Source organism: Bubalus bubalis, chromosome 23, assembly GCF_019923935.1.
Source record: "Bubalus bubalis isolate 160015118507 breed Murrah chromosome 23, NDDB_SH_1, whole genome shotgun sequence".
Lineage (NCBI taxonomy): Eukaryota > Metazoa > Chordata > Mammalia > Artiodactyla > Bovidae > Bubalus > Bubalus bubalis.
In genome coordinates, this window is record NC_059179.1 from 23,664,526 (window position 1) to 23,684,408 (window position 19,883).

Genomic DNA, 19,883 nt, shown 5'->3' on the forward strand with positions numbered 1-19,883 from the left:
TATCCTCAGTCCAACAGTGTTTGGTGTTTCGTTCACGAAATTTTTGTTAAATTGAATTGAATGATCTTAATTCTCAGAACGCTTGGGAGATTTATTATTTCTATTTTACAGACGAAGAACACAAGATGCAAACGCTGAAGAATCTGCAGTCAAGCAACTAACCGGCAGAACTGGGACAGTAATCCATCACACCTTTTGATTTTAAACCATAGGTTTGCTGAAATTGTCCTCCATCCTCTTCGTTGATGTTTCACTGAGCCGCGTCTTCTTCAGGATATCAACTGAGTATTTTAAATTAAAGTGGGCAAAGCACAACCTCCGCTAGGCGCATGCGTCCCTTCCTTTTCCCACGGTAGGAAAAAAAAGACATCACCTCCTTTCCTTCCGCTTTGCACATCTTTTGGCCCGGGCGACTCGCCATCGCCCTTGGGGAGGTGTTCACTGGCCGAAGTGATGGCGACCGGGACCCCAGATTCGCAAGTGCGATTCGGTCAGTCCGTGAAGGGGCTTCTGACGGAGAAGGTGAACACCTGTGGTACTGACGTGATCGCTCTAACCAAGCAGGTTCTGAAGGGCTCCCGGAGCTCCGAGGTAAGCTAGGAGTGACCTCTCCGGGCCTAGCACCTTGGGAATCTCTTTTCTTCCTTGTCTGTGTGGAAGGAGGTGGGGTGGCCGCATTGCATCCTGGGAATTGTAGTCCGTGAACTAGCGGAGACGAGAGGAGAGCTCGTTCGCGGAGGGCGTGCTTTGCACTCTGAGGTGTGTCTCTGGACAGGACTTATGGTTCTACGAGCCGAGGAGGGAGCAGAGGGGAATGGGGTGGGGAAGAAACCAAAGGATAAGAATCGGTGCCTTAAAGCATACATTGCGCTAGGAGACGGATGAGATAGTGATTCTATCGAGTTCCTCATTTTTTTCTGAGTTGTCTTTAGTGAAGATCTGTCCCTTTTGGCCCCCAAATTCCGCGTGGTTTTGCCCTCAACATCCCAGATTCCTTTCAGACTTTATTTCTGCGCTGTCTTCCTTGCCGCTCTGGGGCCTTTCTCTAGTTGGGACGAGTGAGGGGCCTCTCTACTTTTGCTGTTCGCGGGCTTCTCACTGCGGTGGCCTCTCCTGTTGCGGAGCACAGGCTCTAGGGCGCGTGGGCTCAGTAGTTGTGGCGTGGGGGCCCAGTTGCCCTGCAGCATGTGGAATCCTCCCCGACCAGGGATCCAACTGGCCTCCCCTGCATTGCAAGGCGGATTCTTAACCACTGGACCACCAGGGAAGCCCCCTTCAAGACTCTTCTATATCGTGTGTCCACAGATTCATTCTTTTCTGACTTGTCTTTCTGGTCACGTTTTTGGTTTTCTGTTAGCTTTCTCCTTTGCCGTGATTTTCCTCTCATCATCCTCTGGCTAGTTCCATGAATGGGATTGTTTGATGGCTTTTCACACCAGCAAGCTTTATATGTGTACGCTTTCTCCTAAAAGAGACCTATCCATTGTACCTTGAGAATTCAACCAAGTGAAATGAAACTATATGTCCACACAAAGACTTGTATGTGTTCATAAACATTTATCCAAAATAGCACCGAATTGGAAGCACTCCAAATGCCCATATGGCAGGTGATTGGACCAACAAAATAGGTCTAATGACCCAGCTTTTCAGCTTCTAGGTTTTTACCCAGGAGAAAGGAAAACATGTCCATCGTTTTGTTACAGAGACCAGCCATGCACATGGTGTATCATGTAAGATGTCCAGGTTTGGATTCTTTAAAATGGAAGATATCTTAAATATGCTTGCAGAATAATCTGGGGACAGAGTCTTTAGGTTTCTATAATTTCTCCTGTAGACCATTGTCTTGCTCATAATTAATCCAATAGCAGTGTATCTTAGCTACTCATTTTCAACAAGTATATTTGATTTTATAGAAATAGCAACTCTTTCTCCCCCACTCTTCTTTTCCTCATATTTCATCATTATTCCATTAAGTTATATAGTTCCTTTAGCAAGCATGATATGTCTGCAAGTCTTCACCTTCATATATGAATGTTCAAAGTATTAGTTTAGGGTCTGGTAGAATTATCTTTACAAAATTAGCTTTTACCTTATGTCCTTAGTTTCTATTGATAGTGACATCTATTTCTGCTTTATTGACTATGCCAAAGCCTTTGACTGGTGTGGATCACAATAAACTGTGGAAAATTATGAAAGAGATGGGAATACCAGACCACCTGATCTACCTCTTGAGAAATTTGTGTGCAGGTCAGGAAGCAACAGTTAGAGCTGGACATGGAACAACAGACTGGTTCCAAATAGGAAAAGGAGTACGTCAAGGCTGTATATTGTCACCCTGCTTATTTAACTTCTATGCAGAGTACATCATGAGAAATGCTGGGCTGGAAGAAACACAAACTGGAATCAAGATTGCCGGGAGAAATATCAATAGCCTCAGATATGCAGATGACACCACCCTTATGGCACAAAGTGAAGAGGAACTCAAAAGCCTCTTGATGAAAGTGAAAGTGGACAGTGAAAAAGTTGGCCTAAAGCTCAACATTCAGAAAACGAAGATCATGGCATCCGGTCCCACCACTTCATGGGAAATAGATGGGGAAACAGTGGAAACAGTGGCAGACTTTATTTTTCTGGGCTCTAAAATCACTACAGATGGTGACTGCAGCCATGAAATTAAAAGACGCTTACTCCTTGGAAGGAAGGTTATGACCAACCTAGATAGCATGTTCAAAAGCAGAGACATTACTTTGCCAACAAAGGTTCGTCTAGTCAAGGCTATGGTTTTTCCTGTGGTCATGTATGGATGTGAGAGTTGGACTGTGAAGAAGGCTGAGCGCTGAAGAATTGATGCTTTTGAACTGTGGTGTTGGAGAAGACTCTTGAGAGTCCCTTGGACTGCAAGGAGATCTAACCAGTGCATTCTGAAGGAGATCAGCCCTGGGATTTCTTTGGAAGGAATGATGCTCAAGCTGAAACTCCAGTACTTTGGCCACCTCATGCGAAGAGTTGACTCATTGGAAAAGACTGTGATGCTGGGAGGGATTGGGGGCAGGAGGAGAAGGGGACAACAGAGGATGAGATGGCTGGATGGCATCACTGACTTGATAGACGTGAGTCTGAGTGAACTCCGGGAGTTGGTGATGGACAGGGAGGCCTGGCGTGCTGCGATTCATGGGGTCGCAAAGAGTCGGACACGACTGAGCGACTGATCTGATCTGATCTGATAAGAAACAACTGTATAAAAAATGTGTTTACCGTAACACTATTGTTGAAGTAATTGATCTGGTGATCCCAGATAGGCTTTGTATGAAGTTTCACATGGTATACTCATTTTAGGATCCAGAGGGCTTCCCAGGTTATTCAGTGGTAAAGAATCCGCCTGCTAGTGCAGGAGCTGTGAGTTCGATCCTTTGGGTTAGGAAGATCCCCTGGAGAAGAAAAAGGCAGCCCACTCCAATATTCTTACCTGGAAGAGCCCATGGACTGAGGAGCCTGACAGGCTATAGTCCACAGGATTGCAAAGAGCCAGACACAACTGAGCACACCCTCAGGCATCAGAGGAAAATCTACCTGTTTTAAAGAATTGTTGTGTCGCCTTTCACCAAATAAGAATTATGAAACTTACTGTGCTTCATGTTTTACCTTGGTAAACTACCAAGTTTTTACTAAAACTACCACAGTCAGTTTTAGTGGTAGACATATCTACTTCTCCTTTTCATGATTTTTTAGATTCTTTTTCTGTTATTTTTTTTAATGTGTGTGTTTTATGTAGCTTAATTCATAAATCTTCATAACCACTGATAAAGGAAGTGCTTTTCTTACAGAGAGGAGTTTCACTTGTCCAAGTTCATGCAGTAGCTGGGAAGGGGTAGTACTAGGATTCAAACCTAGGCAGGCTGGTTCTAAACCCACACTCTTGGATGCCACTTCTCATGGCCCCTAGCTGGATTAAGTGGTCAAAAAGCCACAGTACCAGTGTTGACTGCCCTGACGTGGCTTGCTGCTTCCGGTTCCAGCTCCTCCTGTATTTTTCGCAAGAGTTTCTTCTGTAGTAGATTTAGATAAGGTGCTCAGTAAGTGGTATGGATTGAGTTAAGCTGAAACCAGTCCAGTTTTCTGGGACGGAGTTGATACACTTCTCAAGCCGGAACTTTGTCTTTATTTTAAAAATTGGTTAATATTTTATTTATTTTTAAATTGGAATATACATCAGTTCAGTTCAGTTCAGTCGCTCAGTTGTGTCCAACTCTACGACCCCATGAATCGCAGCACGCCAGGCCTCCCTGTCCATCACCAACTCCCGGAGTTCACTCAGACTCAATGTCCATCGAGTCAGTGATACCATCCAGCCATCTCATCCTCTGTCATCCCCTTCTCCTCTTGCCTCCAATCCCTCCCAGCATCAGAGACTTTTCCAATGAGTCAACTCTTCGCATGAGGTGGCCAAAGTACTGGAGTTTCAGCTTGAGCATCATTCCTTCCAAAGAAATCCCAGGGCTGATCTCCTTCAGAATGGACTGGTTAGATCTCCTTGCAGTCCAAGGGACTCTCAAGAGTCTTCTCCAACACCACAGTTCAAAAGCATCAATTCTTCGGTGCTCAGCCTACTTCACAGTCCAACTCTCACATCCATACATGACCACAGGAAAAACCATAGCCTTGACTAGACGAACCTTTGTTGGCAAAGTAATGTCTCTGCTTTTGAACATGCTATCTAGGTTGGTCATAACCTTCCTTCCAAGGAGTAAGCGTCTTTTAATTTCATGGCTGCAGTCACCATCTGTAGTGATTTTAGAGCCCAGAAAAATAAAGTCTGCCACTGTTTCCACTGTTTCCCCATCTATTTCCCATGAAGTGGTGGGACCGGATGCCATGATCTTCGTTTTCTGAATGTTGAGCTTTAGGCCAACTTTTTCACTCTTCACTTTTACTTTCATCAAGAGGCTTTTGAGTTCCTCTTCACTTTGTGCCATAAGGGTGGTGTCATCTGCATATCTGAGGTTATTGATATTTCTCCCGGCAATCTTGATTCCAGTTTGTGTTTCTTCCAGCCCAGCGTTTCTCATGATGTACTCTGCATAGAAGTTAAATAAGCAGGGTGACAATATACAGCCTTGACGTACTCCTTTTCCTATTTGGATCCAGTCTTTGTTCCATGTCCAGTTCTAACTGTTGCTTCCTGACCTGCATACAGATCTCTCAAGAGGCAGATCAGGTGGTCTGGTATTCCCATCTCTTTCATAATTTTCCACAGTTTATTGTGATCCACACAGTCAAAGGCTTTGGCATAGTCAATAAAGCAGAAATAGATGTTTTTCTGGAACTCTCTTGCTTTTTCCATGATCCAGTGGATGTTGGCAATTTGATCTCTGGTTCCTCTGCCTTTTCTAAAACCAGCTTGAACATAAGGAAGTTCACGGTTCACATATTGCTGAAGCCTGGCATGGAGAATTTTGAGCATTACTTTACTAGTGTGTGAGATGAGTGCAATTGTGCGGTAGTTTGAGCATTCTTTGGCATTGCCTTTCTTTGGGATTGGAATGAAAACTGACCTTTTCCAGTCCTGTGGCCACTGCCGAGTTTTCCAAATTTGCTGGCATATTGAGTACAGCACTTTCACAGCATCATCTTTCAGGATTTGGAATAGCTCAACTGGGATTCCATCACCTCCACTAGCTTTGTTCGTGTGATGCTTTCTAAGGCCCACTTGACTTCACATTCCAGGATGTCTGGCTCTAGGTCAGTGATCACACCATCATGATTATCTGGGTCATGAAGATCTTTTTTGTACAGCTCTTCTGTGTATTCTTGCCATCTCTTCTTAATATCTTCTGCTTCTGTTAGGTCCATACCATTTCTGTCCTTTATCAAGCCCATCTTTGCATGAAATGTTCCTTTGGTATCTCTGATTTTCTTGAAGAGATCCCTAGTCTTTCCCATTCTGTTGTTTTCCTCTATTTCTTTGCATTGATCGCTGAAGAAGGCTTTCTTGTCTCTTCTTGCTATTCTTTGGAACTCTGCATTCAGATGCTTATATCTTTCCTTTTCTCCTTTGCCTTTCGCTTCTCTTCTTTTCACAGCTATTTGTAAGGCCTCCCCAGACAGCCATTTTGCTTTTTTGCATTTCTTTTCCATGGGGATGGTCTTGATCCCTGTCTCCTGTACAATGCCACGAATCTCATTCCATAGTAAGACGGTATGTGTTGCAAGAGGGCATCAGAGGGCAAACACACTGAAACCATACCCACAGAAAACTAGTCAATCTAATCACACTAGGACCACAGCATTGTCTAACTCAATGAAACTAAGCCATGCGCGTGGGGCAACCCATGATGGGCAGGTCATGGTGGAGAGATCTGACAGAATGTGGTCCACTGGAGAAGGGAATGGCAAACCACTTCAGTATTCTTGCCTTGAGAACCCCATGAACAGTATGAAAAGGCAAAATGATAGGATACTGAAAGAGAAACTCCTCAGGTCAGTAGGTGCCCAATATGCTACTGGAGATCAGTGGAGAAATAACTCCAGAAAGAATGAAGGGATGGAGCCAAAGCAAAAAGAATACCCAGCTGTGGATGTGACTGGTGATAGAAGCAAGGTCCGATGCTGTAAAGAGCAATATTGCATAGGAACCTGGAATGTCAGGTCCATGAATCAAGGCAAGTTGGAAGTGGTCAAACAAGAGATGGCAAGAGTGAATGTCGACATTCTAGGAATCAGTGAACTGAAATGGACTGGAATGGGTGAATTTAACTCACATGACCATTATATCTACTACTGCGGGCAGGAATCCCTCAGAAGAAATGGAGTAGCCATCATGGTCAACAAAAGAGTCCGAAATGCAGTACTTGGATGCAATCTCAAAAATGACAGAATGATCTCTCTTCGTTTCCAAGGCAAACCATTCAATATCGCAGTAATCCAAGTCTATGCCCCAACCAGTAATGCTGAAGAAGGTGAAGTTGAACGGTTCTATGAAGACCTACAAGACCTTTTAGAACTCACACCCAAAAAAGATGTCCTTTTCATTATAGGTGACTGGAATGCAAAAGTAGGAAGTCAAGAAACACCTGGAGTAACAGGCAAATTTGGCCTTGGAATACGGAATGAAGCAGGGCAAAGACTAATAGAGTTTTGCCAAGAAAATGCACTGGTCATAACAAACACCCTCTTCCAACAATACAAGAGAAGACTCTATACATGAACATCACCAGATGGTCAACACCGAAATCAGATTGATTATATTCTTCGAAATCAGATTGATTATATTCTTTGCAGCCAAAGATGGAGAAGCTCTATACAGTCAGCAAAAACAAGACCAGGAGCTGACTGTGGCTCAGACCAGGAACTCCTTATTGCCAAATTCAGACTGAAATTGAAGAAAGTAGGGAAAACCACTAGACCATTCGGGTATGATGTAAATCAAATCCCTTATGATTATACAGTGGAAGTTTTATACATAGTAGTGTATATATGCCAATCCCAGTCTCCCAATTCATCCCATCTCCACCTTCCTCCCTTGGTATCTTCATCTGTGTCTCTATTTGCTGAAATGGCAACCCACTCCAGTATTCTTGCCTGGAGAATCCCAGGGACAGAGGAGCCTGTTGGGTGCCGTCTATGGGGTCGCACAGAGTCGGACACGACTGACTCGACTTAGCAGCAGCAGCAGCAGCGTACTGACTTCGGGCTTCCCAGGTGGTGCCAGCTGTAAAGAACCTGCCTGCCAATGCAGGAGACGTAATGAGAGACATAAAGAGGGCTCGATCCCTGGGTTGAGAAGATCCCCTGGAGGAGGGCATGGCACCCCACTCCAGGATTCTTGCCTGGAGAATCCCACAGACAGAGGAGCCTGGCAGGCTATAGTCCACAGGGTCTCAAAGGGTTGGACATGACTGAAGCGACTTAGCACACACGCATGCATGCACACATACCAACTGTGTGTTTTTACTAGATCTCCTACATGACACTTACCATGTACCATACTGCATTTTTCTATAGTTACTTAGGACTTCCCTCATAGCTCAGTTGGTCAAGAATCCGCCTGCAATAAAGGAGACCCATGTTCAATTCCTGGGTTGGGAATATCCCCTGGAGAAAGAAATGGCAACCCACTCCAGTATTCTTGCCTGGGAAATCCCATGGACAGACGAGCCTGGCGGGCTACCGTACCTGGACTTGCAAGAGTCAGATACAACTTAGTGACAAAATCACCAACATAGTTACTTATGCATATTTTTGCCGTTTTCTTTACTAGGCCCTGAGGTTATGGGAGTATTACTGATGTTCAGTCCTTCTTAGCCCACAGAGCATTGCTTCCCTCTTCATCAGTCTCAACAAAGTTTTGTGTGACTATAAGACAAACTGGTGTTGTGATAAGTATGAGCAAGCCTGGGGGAAAATTCATAGAAATGTACAAAGATTCTATACTCAGATTGTTTTACAGGTGAGTTTCAGATGTTGTTCCACTTTAAGGAAACTGAAACTGGAGATCTTAGGTAATAGGTTATGTGCGTGGCTGGTTTATGCAAGCAAAAAATGCAGCAATGTCAATGATTATGTCTGTCATCATAGAAAAGGCCCTGGTCCTGCATGCCCACAGCCCTGACATTCCAGGTAATCGCAAGTCCCATCAGGTCTATCTTCTGAATAACTCTCAAGCCCTTTACCCTGCCTTTTTAAATTGTCACTTCTGTGGTTCGAATCACTCTCATTACTTTCCTAGAATACTGCTATGTTCTCCTAACCAATCTCTCTGCCTTTAGGCCTGCTCCCCCCCATCCCCCCCCCCCCCATCTAATCCATCTTGTTCACCACGTGCTAAAACAGTCAATCTAATCATGCCACTTTTTTGTGGCATTATACTTCTGAATTCTAAGCACCAGCCTTTAGGTCTTAGCTTAGAAGTCACTTCTTTGGGCTTCCCTGGTGGCTCAGTGGTAAAGAATCCACCTGCCAATGCAGGAGACATGGGTTCAATCTCTCGTCCAGGAAGATCCCATCTGCCATGGAGCAACTAAGCCTGTGGCTACAACTATTGAGCCTGAGCTCTAGAGCCTGGGAGATGCAGCTACTGAAGACTGTATGCCTAGAGCCTGTGCTCTGCAACAGGAGAAGCCACCACAATGAGAAGCCCACGCACCACAACTAGAGAGTAGCCCCTGCTCGCTGCAACTAGAGAAAGCCACATGTAGCAATGAAGATCCAGCACAGCCAAGAATAATAAATAAATAATGAAATCAGGAATTAAAAAAAAAAGTCACTTCTTTTCGGAAGCCTTCCCTGAGTGCCTACCCTGAACTGGCGTAGTCACCACTGCCCCCAAGCTCCCCTGACATCTGGTGCATCCCCCTCAGCACCTACCACAAGGTGTCATAGGACCTTTGTCCTCTCTAATCCCAGCCTGTGAGCCCTGAAAGGATGGGGGCTATGTCTCTTACTGGCTTATAAGCACTTAATATATATTTGTTGAATGAATGAGGAAGATACTATTAGAATCTTCAATTTGTTGGTCACAATCCCTTGTCTGTAGGAGTTTGGAGTTTGCCATTTAAAAGTGGCCACAGGGAGGAAACAGGAACTCTCCTACTTGGTGGGAATGCAAAATGGTATAATCTTAATAGGGAGGGTGATTTGGCAATATGTAGTTCTTGCCTGGAGAATCCCAGGGACAGGGGAGCCTGGTGGGCTGCCATCTATGGGGTCGCACAGAGTCAGACACGACTGAAGCGACTTAGCAGCAGCAGCAGCAAAATTAAAAGCCTCTGATCCAGCAATTAGAATCAAGATTCTGAGTCTATCCAGAGATGCCGGCAAAAAGATACAAAAAGATATGTAAGGTATTTTTTTAGCACTACTTATTAATATGATAGCAAAAGACAGGAAACAGCCCCAAAGTCTTTAGTAGAAGACTGGTTAAATAATCTTATGAGACATCTCTACAGTGGAGTGCTCGGCAGCCCTAAAAGAACAGGTGGAGATTCAATATTTATTGCTGTAGGTCTATCTCAGTATATATTATCAAGTGGACATGGCATGATGTGGAAGAGTGCATATGGTAGGGTACATTTTATGTAAGATGGGCAAAATATATACACATGTCCATTGTTTTATAAAGGAACAATGGAAAGATAAACCAAAAACTAACTTTAAAAATACGTATGCATAGAGGAGTGATACCAGGAGAGGAAGAGGCTGGATAGAAGGTCTTATTTTATTGTTTTGCCTTTAGAAGCACGTAAGATTTTACTAACTTTTGAAGTTAAAAAGAAAAATAAAAGTTGCTATAGGGAGAGAAGTCAGGAGGCTGGATCAGTGCTGGTTTCTTGTTAATTGGAAGTCATCTGACCCAGGGGAACAGGAAAGATTGGTAGACACACGTAACAGGAGCTGCCTTTCATGGCTGGACTTCGTGTCTGCCGTGAACAGGGTGCCTCAGGAAGCAGAACACCTCTGTTGATCTCTTCTTGCTGCTCAGTGTAGAGTCAGATCTGCTGACCACAGGCCACCCAGCTGAAACAGAGCTCACTCAGCCTCTCTCTCTCTCTTTCTCTCTCTGCCACAGGGCCCAGCTATCAATGAATTCATTAAAATCCGCTGCCACCTTCCTCCATTCTTTTCTCTTCCCCAGCTCCATCTAACCATTCTTCACATGGTACTTTCCCACTTTGAATCCCAGACTTCCTCCCAGGTCTTTCCCCTGCGCCCTACTCCCCTCCCCACCCCCTACATCTGTGTTTCTCGTTCCATTTCTGAACAGTTACATCCCTTTGTCCTTTAAAGCCCCATCCTAACTCTTGCCCTCTCCCTCCCCCCAAACAACTCCAAATCTTAAATTTGCCTTAGAGAGTCAGAAGTTAGGTTCTCGCTGGGCTTGTGGAGCCAAAGTTTTTTTTCGCAGACTTTTCCTCTCGGCGCTTGATGAGTAAGCTCAGCATTCTGGAGGACTTGGGGCAGTGGCCTTTGGAACAGATGTCGAGCCCATGCCAGCACTGCCATAGTGACAATGAAATGGATTTTCAACATGAACAAATGGGGAATTATCCTCCTTTACATTCGGAGGGTTTGTATTTGTATGGGGTGGCAGAGTAGGGGGAGGTGAGAGGGCCCTGGGAGAACAGCTGCAGAGAGAAGATTACAGGAAGTTTGGAAATTTTTGATTATTACCATTTTATTTTTGTCTTCCAGCTGCTAGGTCAGGCAGCTCGAAACATGGTACTCCAGGAAGATGCCATTTTACACTCAGAAGATGTAAGAAACAATTTCTGTTACGATTTGAGTTTTATGTGCACAGTTTTTGTGGCTTCAGGGAAGTGGAATGCTCTATTTCTCTCTCTCTTTTTTTTAATGCAGAGTTTAAGAAAAATGGCAATAATAACAACTCATCTTCAGTACCAGTGAGTATGCGCTCTCCAGTGCCTGCTGTACTCGCTACACAGTCACTCTCTGCAGGCTGCTTCTTGTGGCCTTTATGCTTTTGCTTATTTTCCTGAAGGCGGGAACCAGGAGTAAAGTGTCAGGAGGGTGGTGGGAGTGGGTGGGGAGGGGGTTAGTCAAGGATATATTCCCTCTGGAATAGATGCCTGAGACTGCAGAAGTTGGTGTACAGGGTGCGATCAGAGTGGCAATCACCTTTGTGAACCTCGCTCATATTTTGGGAGCTTCTTAGAGGGAGAGACTGCAAACCCCATAAGGCCAGGGCCCATCCAGGACCACACACATGCATAGCCCTTGGCACTTGGTGGACACTTAAGTGGTATTTGTCAACTGTCTGTGCCTGAGGGCTTTCCCAGAGTGGCTGCACCTTCCCTGGGGAATGGAGTACATCAGTGACCTTTATCTTACATTCCCACGTGCGTGCTAAGTCGCTTCAATTGTGTCACCTCAATGTATCTGACTCTTTGCAGTGCTTTGGACTATAGCCCTCCAGGCTCCTCTGTCCATGGGATTCTCCAGGCAAGAATACTGGAATAGATTGGCATGAGCCCTAACTACGTATAAATCATCCAGCAGATTCTGAAATATAGAGACTCCCTTCTCCATTATAGTTTTGGACAAAATTACAATTTAATTAACTTTTCATCTTACTTCATTTTGCTTTTTATTTTATGCAGTTGATATTACACTTAGGTACCTATTGGAAATATCTGACTGGGAATTTAACTCTTGATATTTAAATAGCTAAAACATTCATTTTGGGGGTATGTACCTATCAGGTATGTGACCCTTCAGCTCCACGTACCCAAACTGAATTTGAGCCATCCTTATAGTCAGTTGGACCATGTCCCTCACTCTGATAGAGTTTTATTACATCTTTAGGTGTAAAATCCATCTTTTCAGCAACTCTGTGCTCAGATAGTGAAGAGGGATTCAATAGCACAATCTTAGGATAGGATGGACAGAAATAGAAAATGTGACAAGCTGGAAATTTGTCCTTCCTGTGTATATATCTGATCATAGATAACTTCTTCTAGGTTGCTACATTTTCTTATGTTTATTTTTCTCTTTCCTTCTCTGATTTAGGCAAGAAGCTATTCAGAAGAAGTAAGTAACCCCAAAGGTAGAGGAGTAGGGGGCCAACTAACTGTAGCAAGCTGGGGGGAATTACACTGCTGGGCCTAGGATTAGTATGAAGCCATGGTTGACATAGACCCTTAAATTGATTTAGGTTCTAGGATAGCTCACTGAAAATATAAAGAATATCTCAGAGGCGTGCAGTAAGTCAATTCACTTCTAGCACAGGCTTTCTAAAAGTTATAGGGTGTAGGGAGCCAACCTTCAGGAGTAGACAACTTTTTACATTGGTAATATTTGTTAAGTAGAGTAAATGTGCTGTAGTCATTGAACAGACTTGTATGTTTGTATGTGTGTATTTTTTTTAAGTGGACTAAATCAGTCCCTTGCAATATTGTTTATATAATAATTGGCTTTACAGATCTTTTCTTCATATTTTAAACATGTCTGGTCCCCCCCGCCAGTGGACCAATATAAATTTTTGATTTAGCTTCAGCAGAACTATGCATATATATTTTGTGCAAATACTCTGTGCAAATCATTTGCACAATGAAATGCCTTTTTTTTTTCCCACATCAGTTGATTTTTTTTTTTCAGTATCTAGTTCTCCATTTTTCTAGGGAGAACATATGATATTGTACTTTCAGGGATAGTAAACTGTTACAAACAAAGAATATAGAGAAATATACCCCTATCTCTGCACCCAGTCATGAATCTGACCCCATTAATAGCCCCCACATGTAAAGCCAAAAGAAAATATGATTGCATAGAGGAGTTGCTATGATGACAAGATGCCCATTGTAGATGAACTTTTTTCTCTATCCTAATTTATAGTGTTGAGCAGTCTTCAAATCTACAGGACCAGTTGAATCATCTATTGAAATAGAACGAGTTAGAAGAGGGCAAAAGCACTTCTTTGCCTGACCCTGAGGAGGAAGTATCTTACATACCATGTGCTATGGGTTTGATTTTCCATTTTCTTCTCCAAAAGTTAAGTTAGAAAAGATCTGTGATGATGAACAGTTTCTCCTGAAAGGAAATTAGATGACTAAATTTTAGAAGCACTTCTTAAATCAAACCAACCCATGTTCTTAATGAATTTTTAAGTTGTTCTGTTAGTTTGATATTAAAACAAAATTAAAAGATGTCTTAGTTTTTCCCACAGAATTTTAATATGTCAAAAGCCATGTTGTCTAAATGTGTTTCTTAAGCAAATACTGAGTAGTGTTTTAAATTCAGACTTAGAGATTCTACTGTGAATTTATAAGAATCATTAATATTTTTTAAAGACTTTTTTTTTCTTTTAATCATACTTTCAGGAAATATTTTAATTTCATGGTCACAGAATGATGATTAGGTAATACCGGTTGTTTTCTTTTCTAGTAACTAAGAAGAGATACTTATTTTATTTGTTGGAGCAAATTCCTTCATGAAAATTAGGCAAATGGTATCATATCTGGCCAGCTGTAACTTCCTGCCTTGACCTTCATTCCTAGGGTTTCTTTGTTGTTGTGACTCTTGATTAAGTGGCCTTGGGTTCATTTTGTAATTTTGCTAGTCGTCAGCAAATTCAGTTGTATGACATTATTGCCAAGTGAGAATGCAGCTAAATTACCAAGATTGAAGTATAAGCTTGTGCCATGTAGAAAACCTTATGTTTGTAGACATATACCCGTGTTCACTGAATTTATCTTATTAAATGTCATTGCCTTTGTTCTCAAGTCTGAATGTCTATGCTTTGTTTGAATTTAAAATGGGACTCTAACCTGGTTTAGCTCCATTCTTAATTCACTAAAGTATTGGGAGAAAGCTGACTTAAGAAAATCGTGTTTTTACTGAAAGAAGAAAAGCAAATGTGAGTCCAGTTTAATTCATATGCTCTATCATCAAGTTGACTAATCATGTTAGATTATACATAGATTCCTCATTTTATATATATGCACATTAACTTAAAGTAAAAAATAGGTATGAAGGGATTCACTTATGTATTCATTCTATAAACATTTATTACAATTATTAAATGTAAACAGGCTCAATTTACCTTAAAAAGAATGGTTGCAAACTTACATCAATTGTCATATTATGAGTAAAACATCTGAAATATTATCTGCGGATGTTACCATCAGTTTCTATTTAGCATTTCGCTGTAAGCCACACCTGGTGCAGAAATTAAAATTAAATGTAACTATTAGCAATGAAGAGACAAAATTGTTATCATATAGTAAAATTATCTTCTTAGAAAATCCAAGGACTGATTTTTTTTTTAAGTCACCAGTTTAGAAAACAAAGTTTAACCATCCAAATATACACAAAGCAAAGAAATATTTAAGATGAAAAAAATTAACATATGCTGGAACAAATATTAAAGAAGCAGTAATTGCTTAGGCTTCCCAGGTGGCTCAAGTGGTAAAGAATCTGCCTGCCAATGCAGGAGACGCAGTTTGGATCCCTGGAGGGGGAAGATCGCCTGGTTGAGGAAATGCTTATTCCTGTATTCTTGCCTGGAAAATCCCATGGACAGAGGAGGCAGGCAGGTTATAGTCCATGGGGTCTCAAAGAGCAGGACACAACTTAGCGACTGAACACATACACACTATTGTTTATGTTGTATCTGATAAAATAAATTTTACAACTTAATTTTCACAATTAAAATGAAAGATGAAATTTACATTAAATAATGAAACCCTAGTTTGTTGTTGTTGTTCAGTCAGTCATGTTGGACTCTTTGTGACCCCATGGACTGCAGTATGCCCGGCTTCCCTGTCCTTCACCATCTCCCAGAGCTTGCTCAAACTCATGTCCATTGAGTCAGTGATGCCATCCAACCATCTCCTACTCAGTCATCCCCTTCTCCTCCTGCCTTCAATCTTTCTTAGCATCAGAGTCTTTTCTAATGAATCAGTTCTTTGCATCAGGTGGCCAAAGTATTGGAGCCTCAGCATCAATTCTTCTAGTGAATATTCAGGATTGATTTCCTTTAGGATTGACTGGTTTGATCTCCTTGCAGTCCAAGGCACTCTCAAGAGTCTTCTCCAACAAAGAACATAATGCCAAAATACATGAAAGAAAAGTAGACAATACGAGAATAGGCAGAAATGTATACATAATTTAATAGTTTGTTTCTTATAGAAATAGGTTATATAGAATTAAATGGCGATCAAACATATGGAGACAAAAGATATTTCTTTAAAATAACATCTGGGTTATAGAGGATATGTTGGAGGATAATTTCAAAATAATGAAAATTCAAATTTTATGCAAGTGAATTTATGCGATGACACCCAAGCAGTACTATAAAAGAAAAAAGTCATATTTTAAAGTCATACCGACTCAATGGACATGAGTTTGAACAAACTCTGGGAGAAGGTGAAAGACAGGGAAGCCCTCTATATTAGGGATAAAATAGAAATAAATGCCCCCCCCACCCTCCGCCAACCCAAGGGGTTTGTGGTTAGAATTTAGAAAGAGAGCAAAAGAAATCAAAGTAGAATAAGAAAACCAGGCATGTGTTACAAAAGTTTGAAAAATATATGAAACCATTAATTAGTTCTTATAGATTAAACTGGTAAAATGTTGGCTCAGTCATAAAAGTGTAAATTTGTAATTAAACAGGAGATATATAAATCAGTTAGATTTGAAAAGAATTATCAGTTTGATTCCGTATAGACTGAGGTATGGGTTTTCCAGTAGTCGTGTGTGGTTGTGAGAATTGGACCATAAAGAAGGCTGAGCACCAAAGAATTGATGCTTTCTAATTGGGGTGCTGGAGAAGACTCTTGAGACTCCCTTGGACTGCAAGGACATCTAACCAGTCAATCCTAAAGGAAATCAACCCTGAGCTGAAGCTCCAGTACTTTGGCCACCTGATGCAAAAAGCTGATTCATTGGAAAAGACCCTGATGCTGGGAATGACTGAGGGCAGGAGGAAAAGGAACAAAGAGGATGAGATGGTTGGATAGCCTCACCGACTCAATGGACATGAGTTTGAGCAAACTCTGGGAGAAAGTGAAGGACAGGGAAGCCTGGTGCATTGCAGTCCATGGGGTTGCAAAGAGTCAGACACAACTTAGTGACTGAACAACAACAAATCAGTTTGATGCTGAAAATTTAATTATTAGTATCAAAATGTCTGGCTCATTATAAAGACATAGTATCATAAAACCGACATTTAAAAAAGAGTATGTCCCATCTGGTTATGAGAAATAATCCATAACTTGTCAAAAATAACCAGTTAAAATGTCATCTGTTTGTAATGGCTATCCTGAGACTTTTCCAGAGTATCAAAGAACAAATCATTTCCATATGCTCCCAAAGTATAGAAAATGATAGCAAGATACCCAGTTCCTTTGCTGAAGTAAATGTAATTTTCATGAAAAAAAAATAAATTGAGATAACATATAGGTATTTAGGAGATACTTATTTATGAATATAGAGGCAAAAATCCTAATAAAATCTCTGAAAAATCAAATAGAGAAATATTTAGAAGAGTTGCCAAAATAATTCCAGAATTACAAAGTTGATATAACAGCTGCAAAATACATTAGATTACCAGGAAACAATAAAAATTATACATCACTGTAATAAGCACCAAAAGGGGATTAGAAAAAATTCAACTTCTATTTCCAATTAAAACTTAAAAAAACTCTCTAAAAGTATGTTTTAGAGGAAAGTATCATAGGACTCCAGAATATTATAGCTGTATGAGGCCTCACAAATGATTAAATTTTGGCCCCATGTTTAACAGATGAAAACACATAGGCAGGGAGATGAAGTGACTTATCCAAAGTCTCTGAGCTTGGTAGTCTTGACTGCTAGTCTAGCTTGCTATTATCTGTTACTTTTCTTTTAAATTGAGACAAGGGTATGTGTGTGTGCTCAATAGTGGCTCTTTGTGGCTCCATTGACTGTAGCCCCCCAGACTCCTTTGTCCATGGAATTTTCCAGCAAGAATACTGGAGTGGGTTGCTGTTTCCTCCTCCAGGGGATCTTCTCGATCTGGGGATTGAACCCATGTTTCTTGTATCTCCTGCACTGGCAGGCGGATTCTTTACCACTGCACCACCTGGGAAGCCCCAGAAACAAGGATGCTTCCTGTCATTTCTAGTATTTAGCATCATACAAAGGAAAGATTTTTGGAACTGAATTTTAACCCATTTACCCCTGCTGCTTCATGTCTGGTAGGTAAACAACCGGTTGGTATTTCTATTAATAGCTTCTGTTTAAATGCTTCTAATGTTTGGAGAATCTTTTACTTGGGGATGCTGGCCATTTTGGAAGCTCTACTTGAAAGGTGGCTCTGTGTATTGAACCAAAATCTGGCTTTCTGGACCATGCTGGAATTGTCAGACCAGTAACTTACAAGGTTAGATGTGTGGAGTTCTACACAAGGCCATCCTTGGAGGTAAGGAAAGAAAACATGAAAATATCTGTGTACGTTTATGTTTTATTTTTAAAAGAGAAAATTAGGGACTTTCCTGGTGGTCCAGTGGCTAGGGCTCTGTGCTCCCAGTGTCGGGGGCCTGGGTTCGATCCCTGGTCAGGGAACTGGATCTCACATGTAGCAACTAAAAGGGTCCTGCACAGCACAAGAAGGACCCACGTGCTGCAACTGGGATCCAGCTCAGCCAAATAAATAAATAAATAAATATTAAAAAAGAGAAAATTCGCTTTTGCTAATATTTTAAATATGGCTTGATTTGAGAGCTCTACCTCAGTCTGCCTAGCACGTGCACCATTCAGGAGGAGCGCTGGTGGTAGTGGTGGTGATGTAGTCACTAAGTCGTGTCCGACTCTTACAACCCCGTGGACTAGAGCCTGCCAGGCTCCTCTGTCCACGGCATTCTCTAGGTAAGAATACTGGAGTGGGTTGCCATTTCCTTCTCTAAGGAGTGATACTAAAAACAAAAAAATTCTGTGACTGAGGCCCTGACCAATCAGGATGAGTGACGTTCACAAGCCATCTGGTCCAAAACCAGCCCTGCACACTAGATACTTCAGGGAAAACTGGGAATAACCCAGTGTAAGTTGATGGTGGTTTGTTTAATTGTAGCATATCTGTGTGTGGTTAAGCGGATTTAAGGCTTATCAAATGGTTCTTGTGAATAACCGCAAATTGAAGATAATATAATAAAACAAGCACAAGTGGACAAGTAGAAAATGATAAATTTCTTTCCTTAACCTCCCACTCATCTGTCCTTTCGAGATAAAGTTACCATTTTAACAATGAGTGAGAAAGTGACTACTTTTCTAAACGAACTAATTTTAAATGGAGAGAGTGTTTTTAAAAACTTAATATTTAGAAGTTCAGTTCCGTTTAGTCTCTCAGTCGTATCTGACTCTGTGAACCCATAGACTGCAGCATGCCAGGCTTCCCTGTCCATCACCAACTCCCGGAGCTTGCTCAAACTCATGTCCATCGAGTCGGTGATGCCATCCAACCATCTCATCCTCTGTCGTCCCCTTCTCCTGCCTTCAATCTTTCCCAGTATCAGGGTCTTTTCAAATGCGTCAGCTCTTTGCATCAGGTGGCCAAAGTATTAGAGTTTCAGCTTCAGCATCAGTCCTTCCAATGAATATTCAGGGTTGATTTCTTTTAGGATTGACTGGTTTGATCTCCTTGCAGTCCAAGGACTTGCAGTTCCATATTCAGGAGTGTTTTCACCATTAAATGATTGCCCAAAACTAGGTATCTATAAAAATTTACTTTTTAAAAAACTCATTTTTACATATTTAATAGTTAGAAATATTCTGGCCTATAAGAATATTCCAACAAGCATCATTTCCATGGGTTTAGTTTGTTAAAAATACAAAAATACAACAACTTCCTCTTAATATTTAAAAACTAACTGACATCTGGGAAAATTGTTATCAGATGAGATTGAAAAGTAAGTAAAATTTGGTAAATTTTCCGTTCAGATATCCTTTTAATTGAAACCCCGTATCTCCTTACTATCCTAATGAATAGGAATTCTTGTTGTTACCACAAAATAAAATGTATTAGTGGAGGAAAAACTAAATTAAAAAAAAATTTCTGCAAGATGAGATGACAATACCTAGAAAACAAGTGAATTGTTTTAACCTCTAGTAACAATACTAGAGGTTAAAAATGAACCTAGCAAAGTTGCTTTCCTAAATACCATTCAATGTAGACTGTGAACAACTACATAATGTGTGAGTCTATTGCTGTGACATTCTGGGAAAGTTGGGACAACAGATCTATGGTTTAGAAGCTGGAGGTGGGGAGATTTACTATACAAAGAGGAACGAAGAAACTTTTGGGTGAGAGAGTCTCGATTATAGTGATGTGCTCTTTGTTAGACGTCACAAAACTGTACACTTTATAAAAAAAGGTGAATGTTACTGAATGTAAA

At 41.4% G+C, this 19,883-nt stretch overlaps 1 protein-coding gene across 3 annotated transcripts; it reads left to right on the forward strand.

The window, feature by feature from the left end:
* Positions 1 to 396: 396 nt before the first annotated feature.
* Positions 397 to 14,234, forward strand: BORCS7 (BLOC-1 related complex subunit 7). Of its 3 annotated transcripts, XM_006067768.3 has the most exons (6): positions 397 to 591; positions 8,575 to 8,616; positions 11,188 to 11,250; positions 11,353 to 11,396; positions 12,523 to 12,543; positions 13,348 to 14,234. In XM_006067768.3, exons 1-6 carry the CDS (start codon positions 454 to 456, stop codon positions 13,397 to 13,399), a joined length of 360 nt encoding a protein of 119 aa, XP_006067830.1. In that variant the 5' UTR covers positions 397 to 453; the 3' UTR covers positions 13,400 to 14,234. The 3 variants fall into 3 exon arrangements, with proteins under 3 accessions (XP_006067830.1, XP_006067831.1, XP_044790860.1); XM_006067769.3 differs by lacking the exon at positions 8,575 to 8,616; XM_044934925.1 differs by lacking the exons at positions 12,523 to 12,543; positions 13,348 to 14,234 and adding an exon at positions 11,907 to 12,516.
* Positions 14,235 to 19,883: the final 5,649 nt, after the last annotated feature.

Excerpts from the sequence above, each read along its gene's own strand:
- BORCS7 (XM_006067768.3), top strand. The coding sequence starts at position 454 with ATGGCGACCGGGACCCCAGATTCGCAAGTGCGATTCGGTCAGTCCGTG. Across the intron at positions 592-8,574 it reads AGGGCTCCCGGAGCTCCGAG|AAAAGGCCCTGGTCCTGCAT; the intron begins GTAAGCTAGGAG and ends CTGTCATCATAG. Across the intron at positions 11,251-11,352 it reads CCATTTTACACTCAGAAGAT|AGTTTAAGAAAAATGGCAAT; the intron begins GTAAGAAACAAT and ends TTTTTAATGCAG.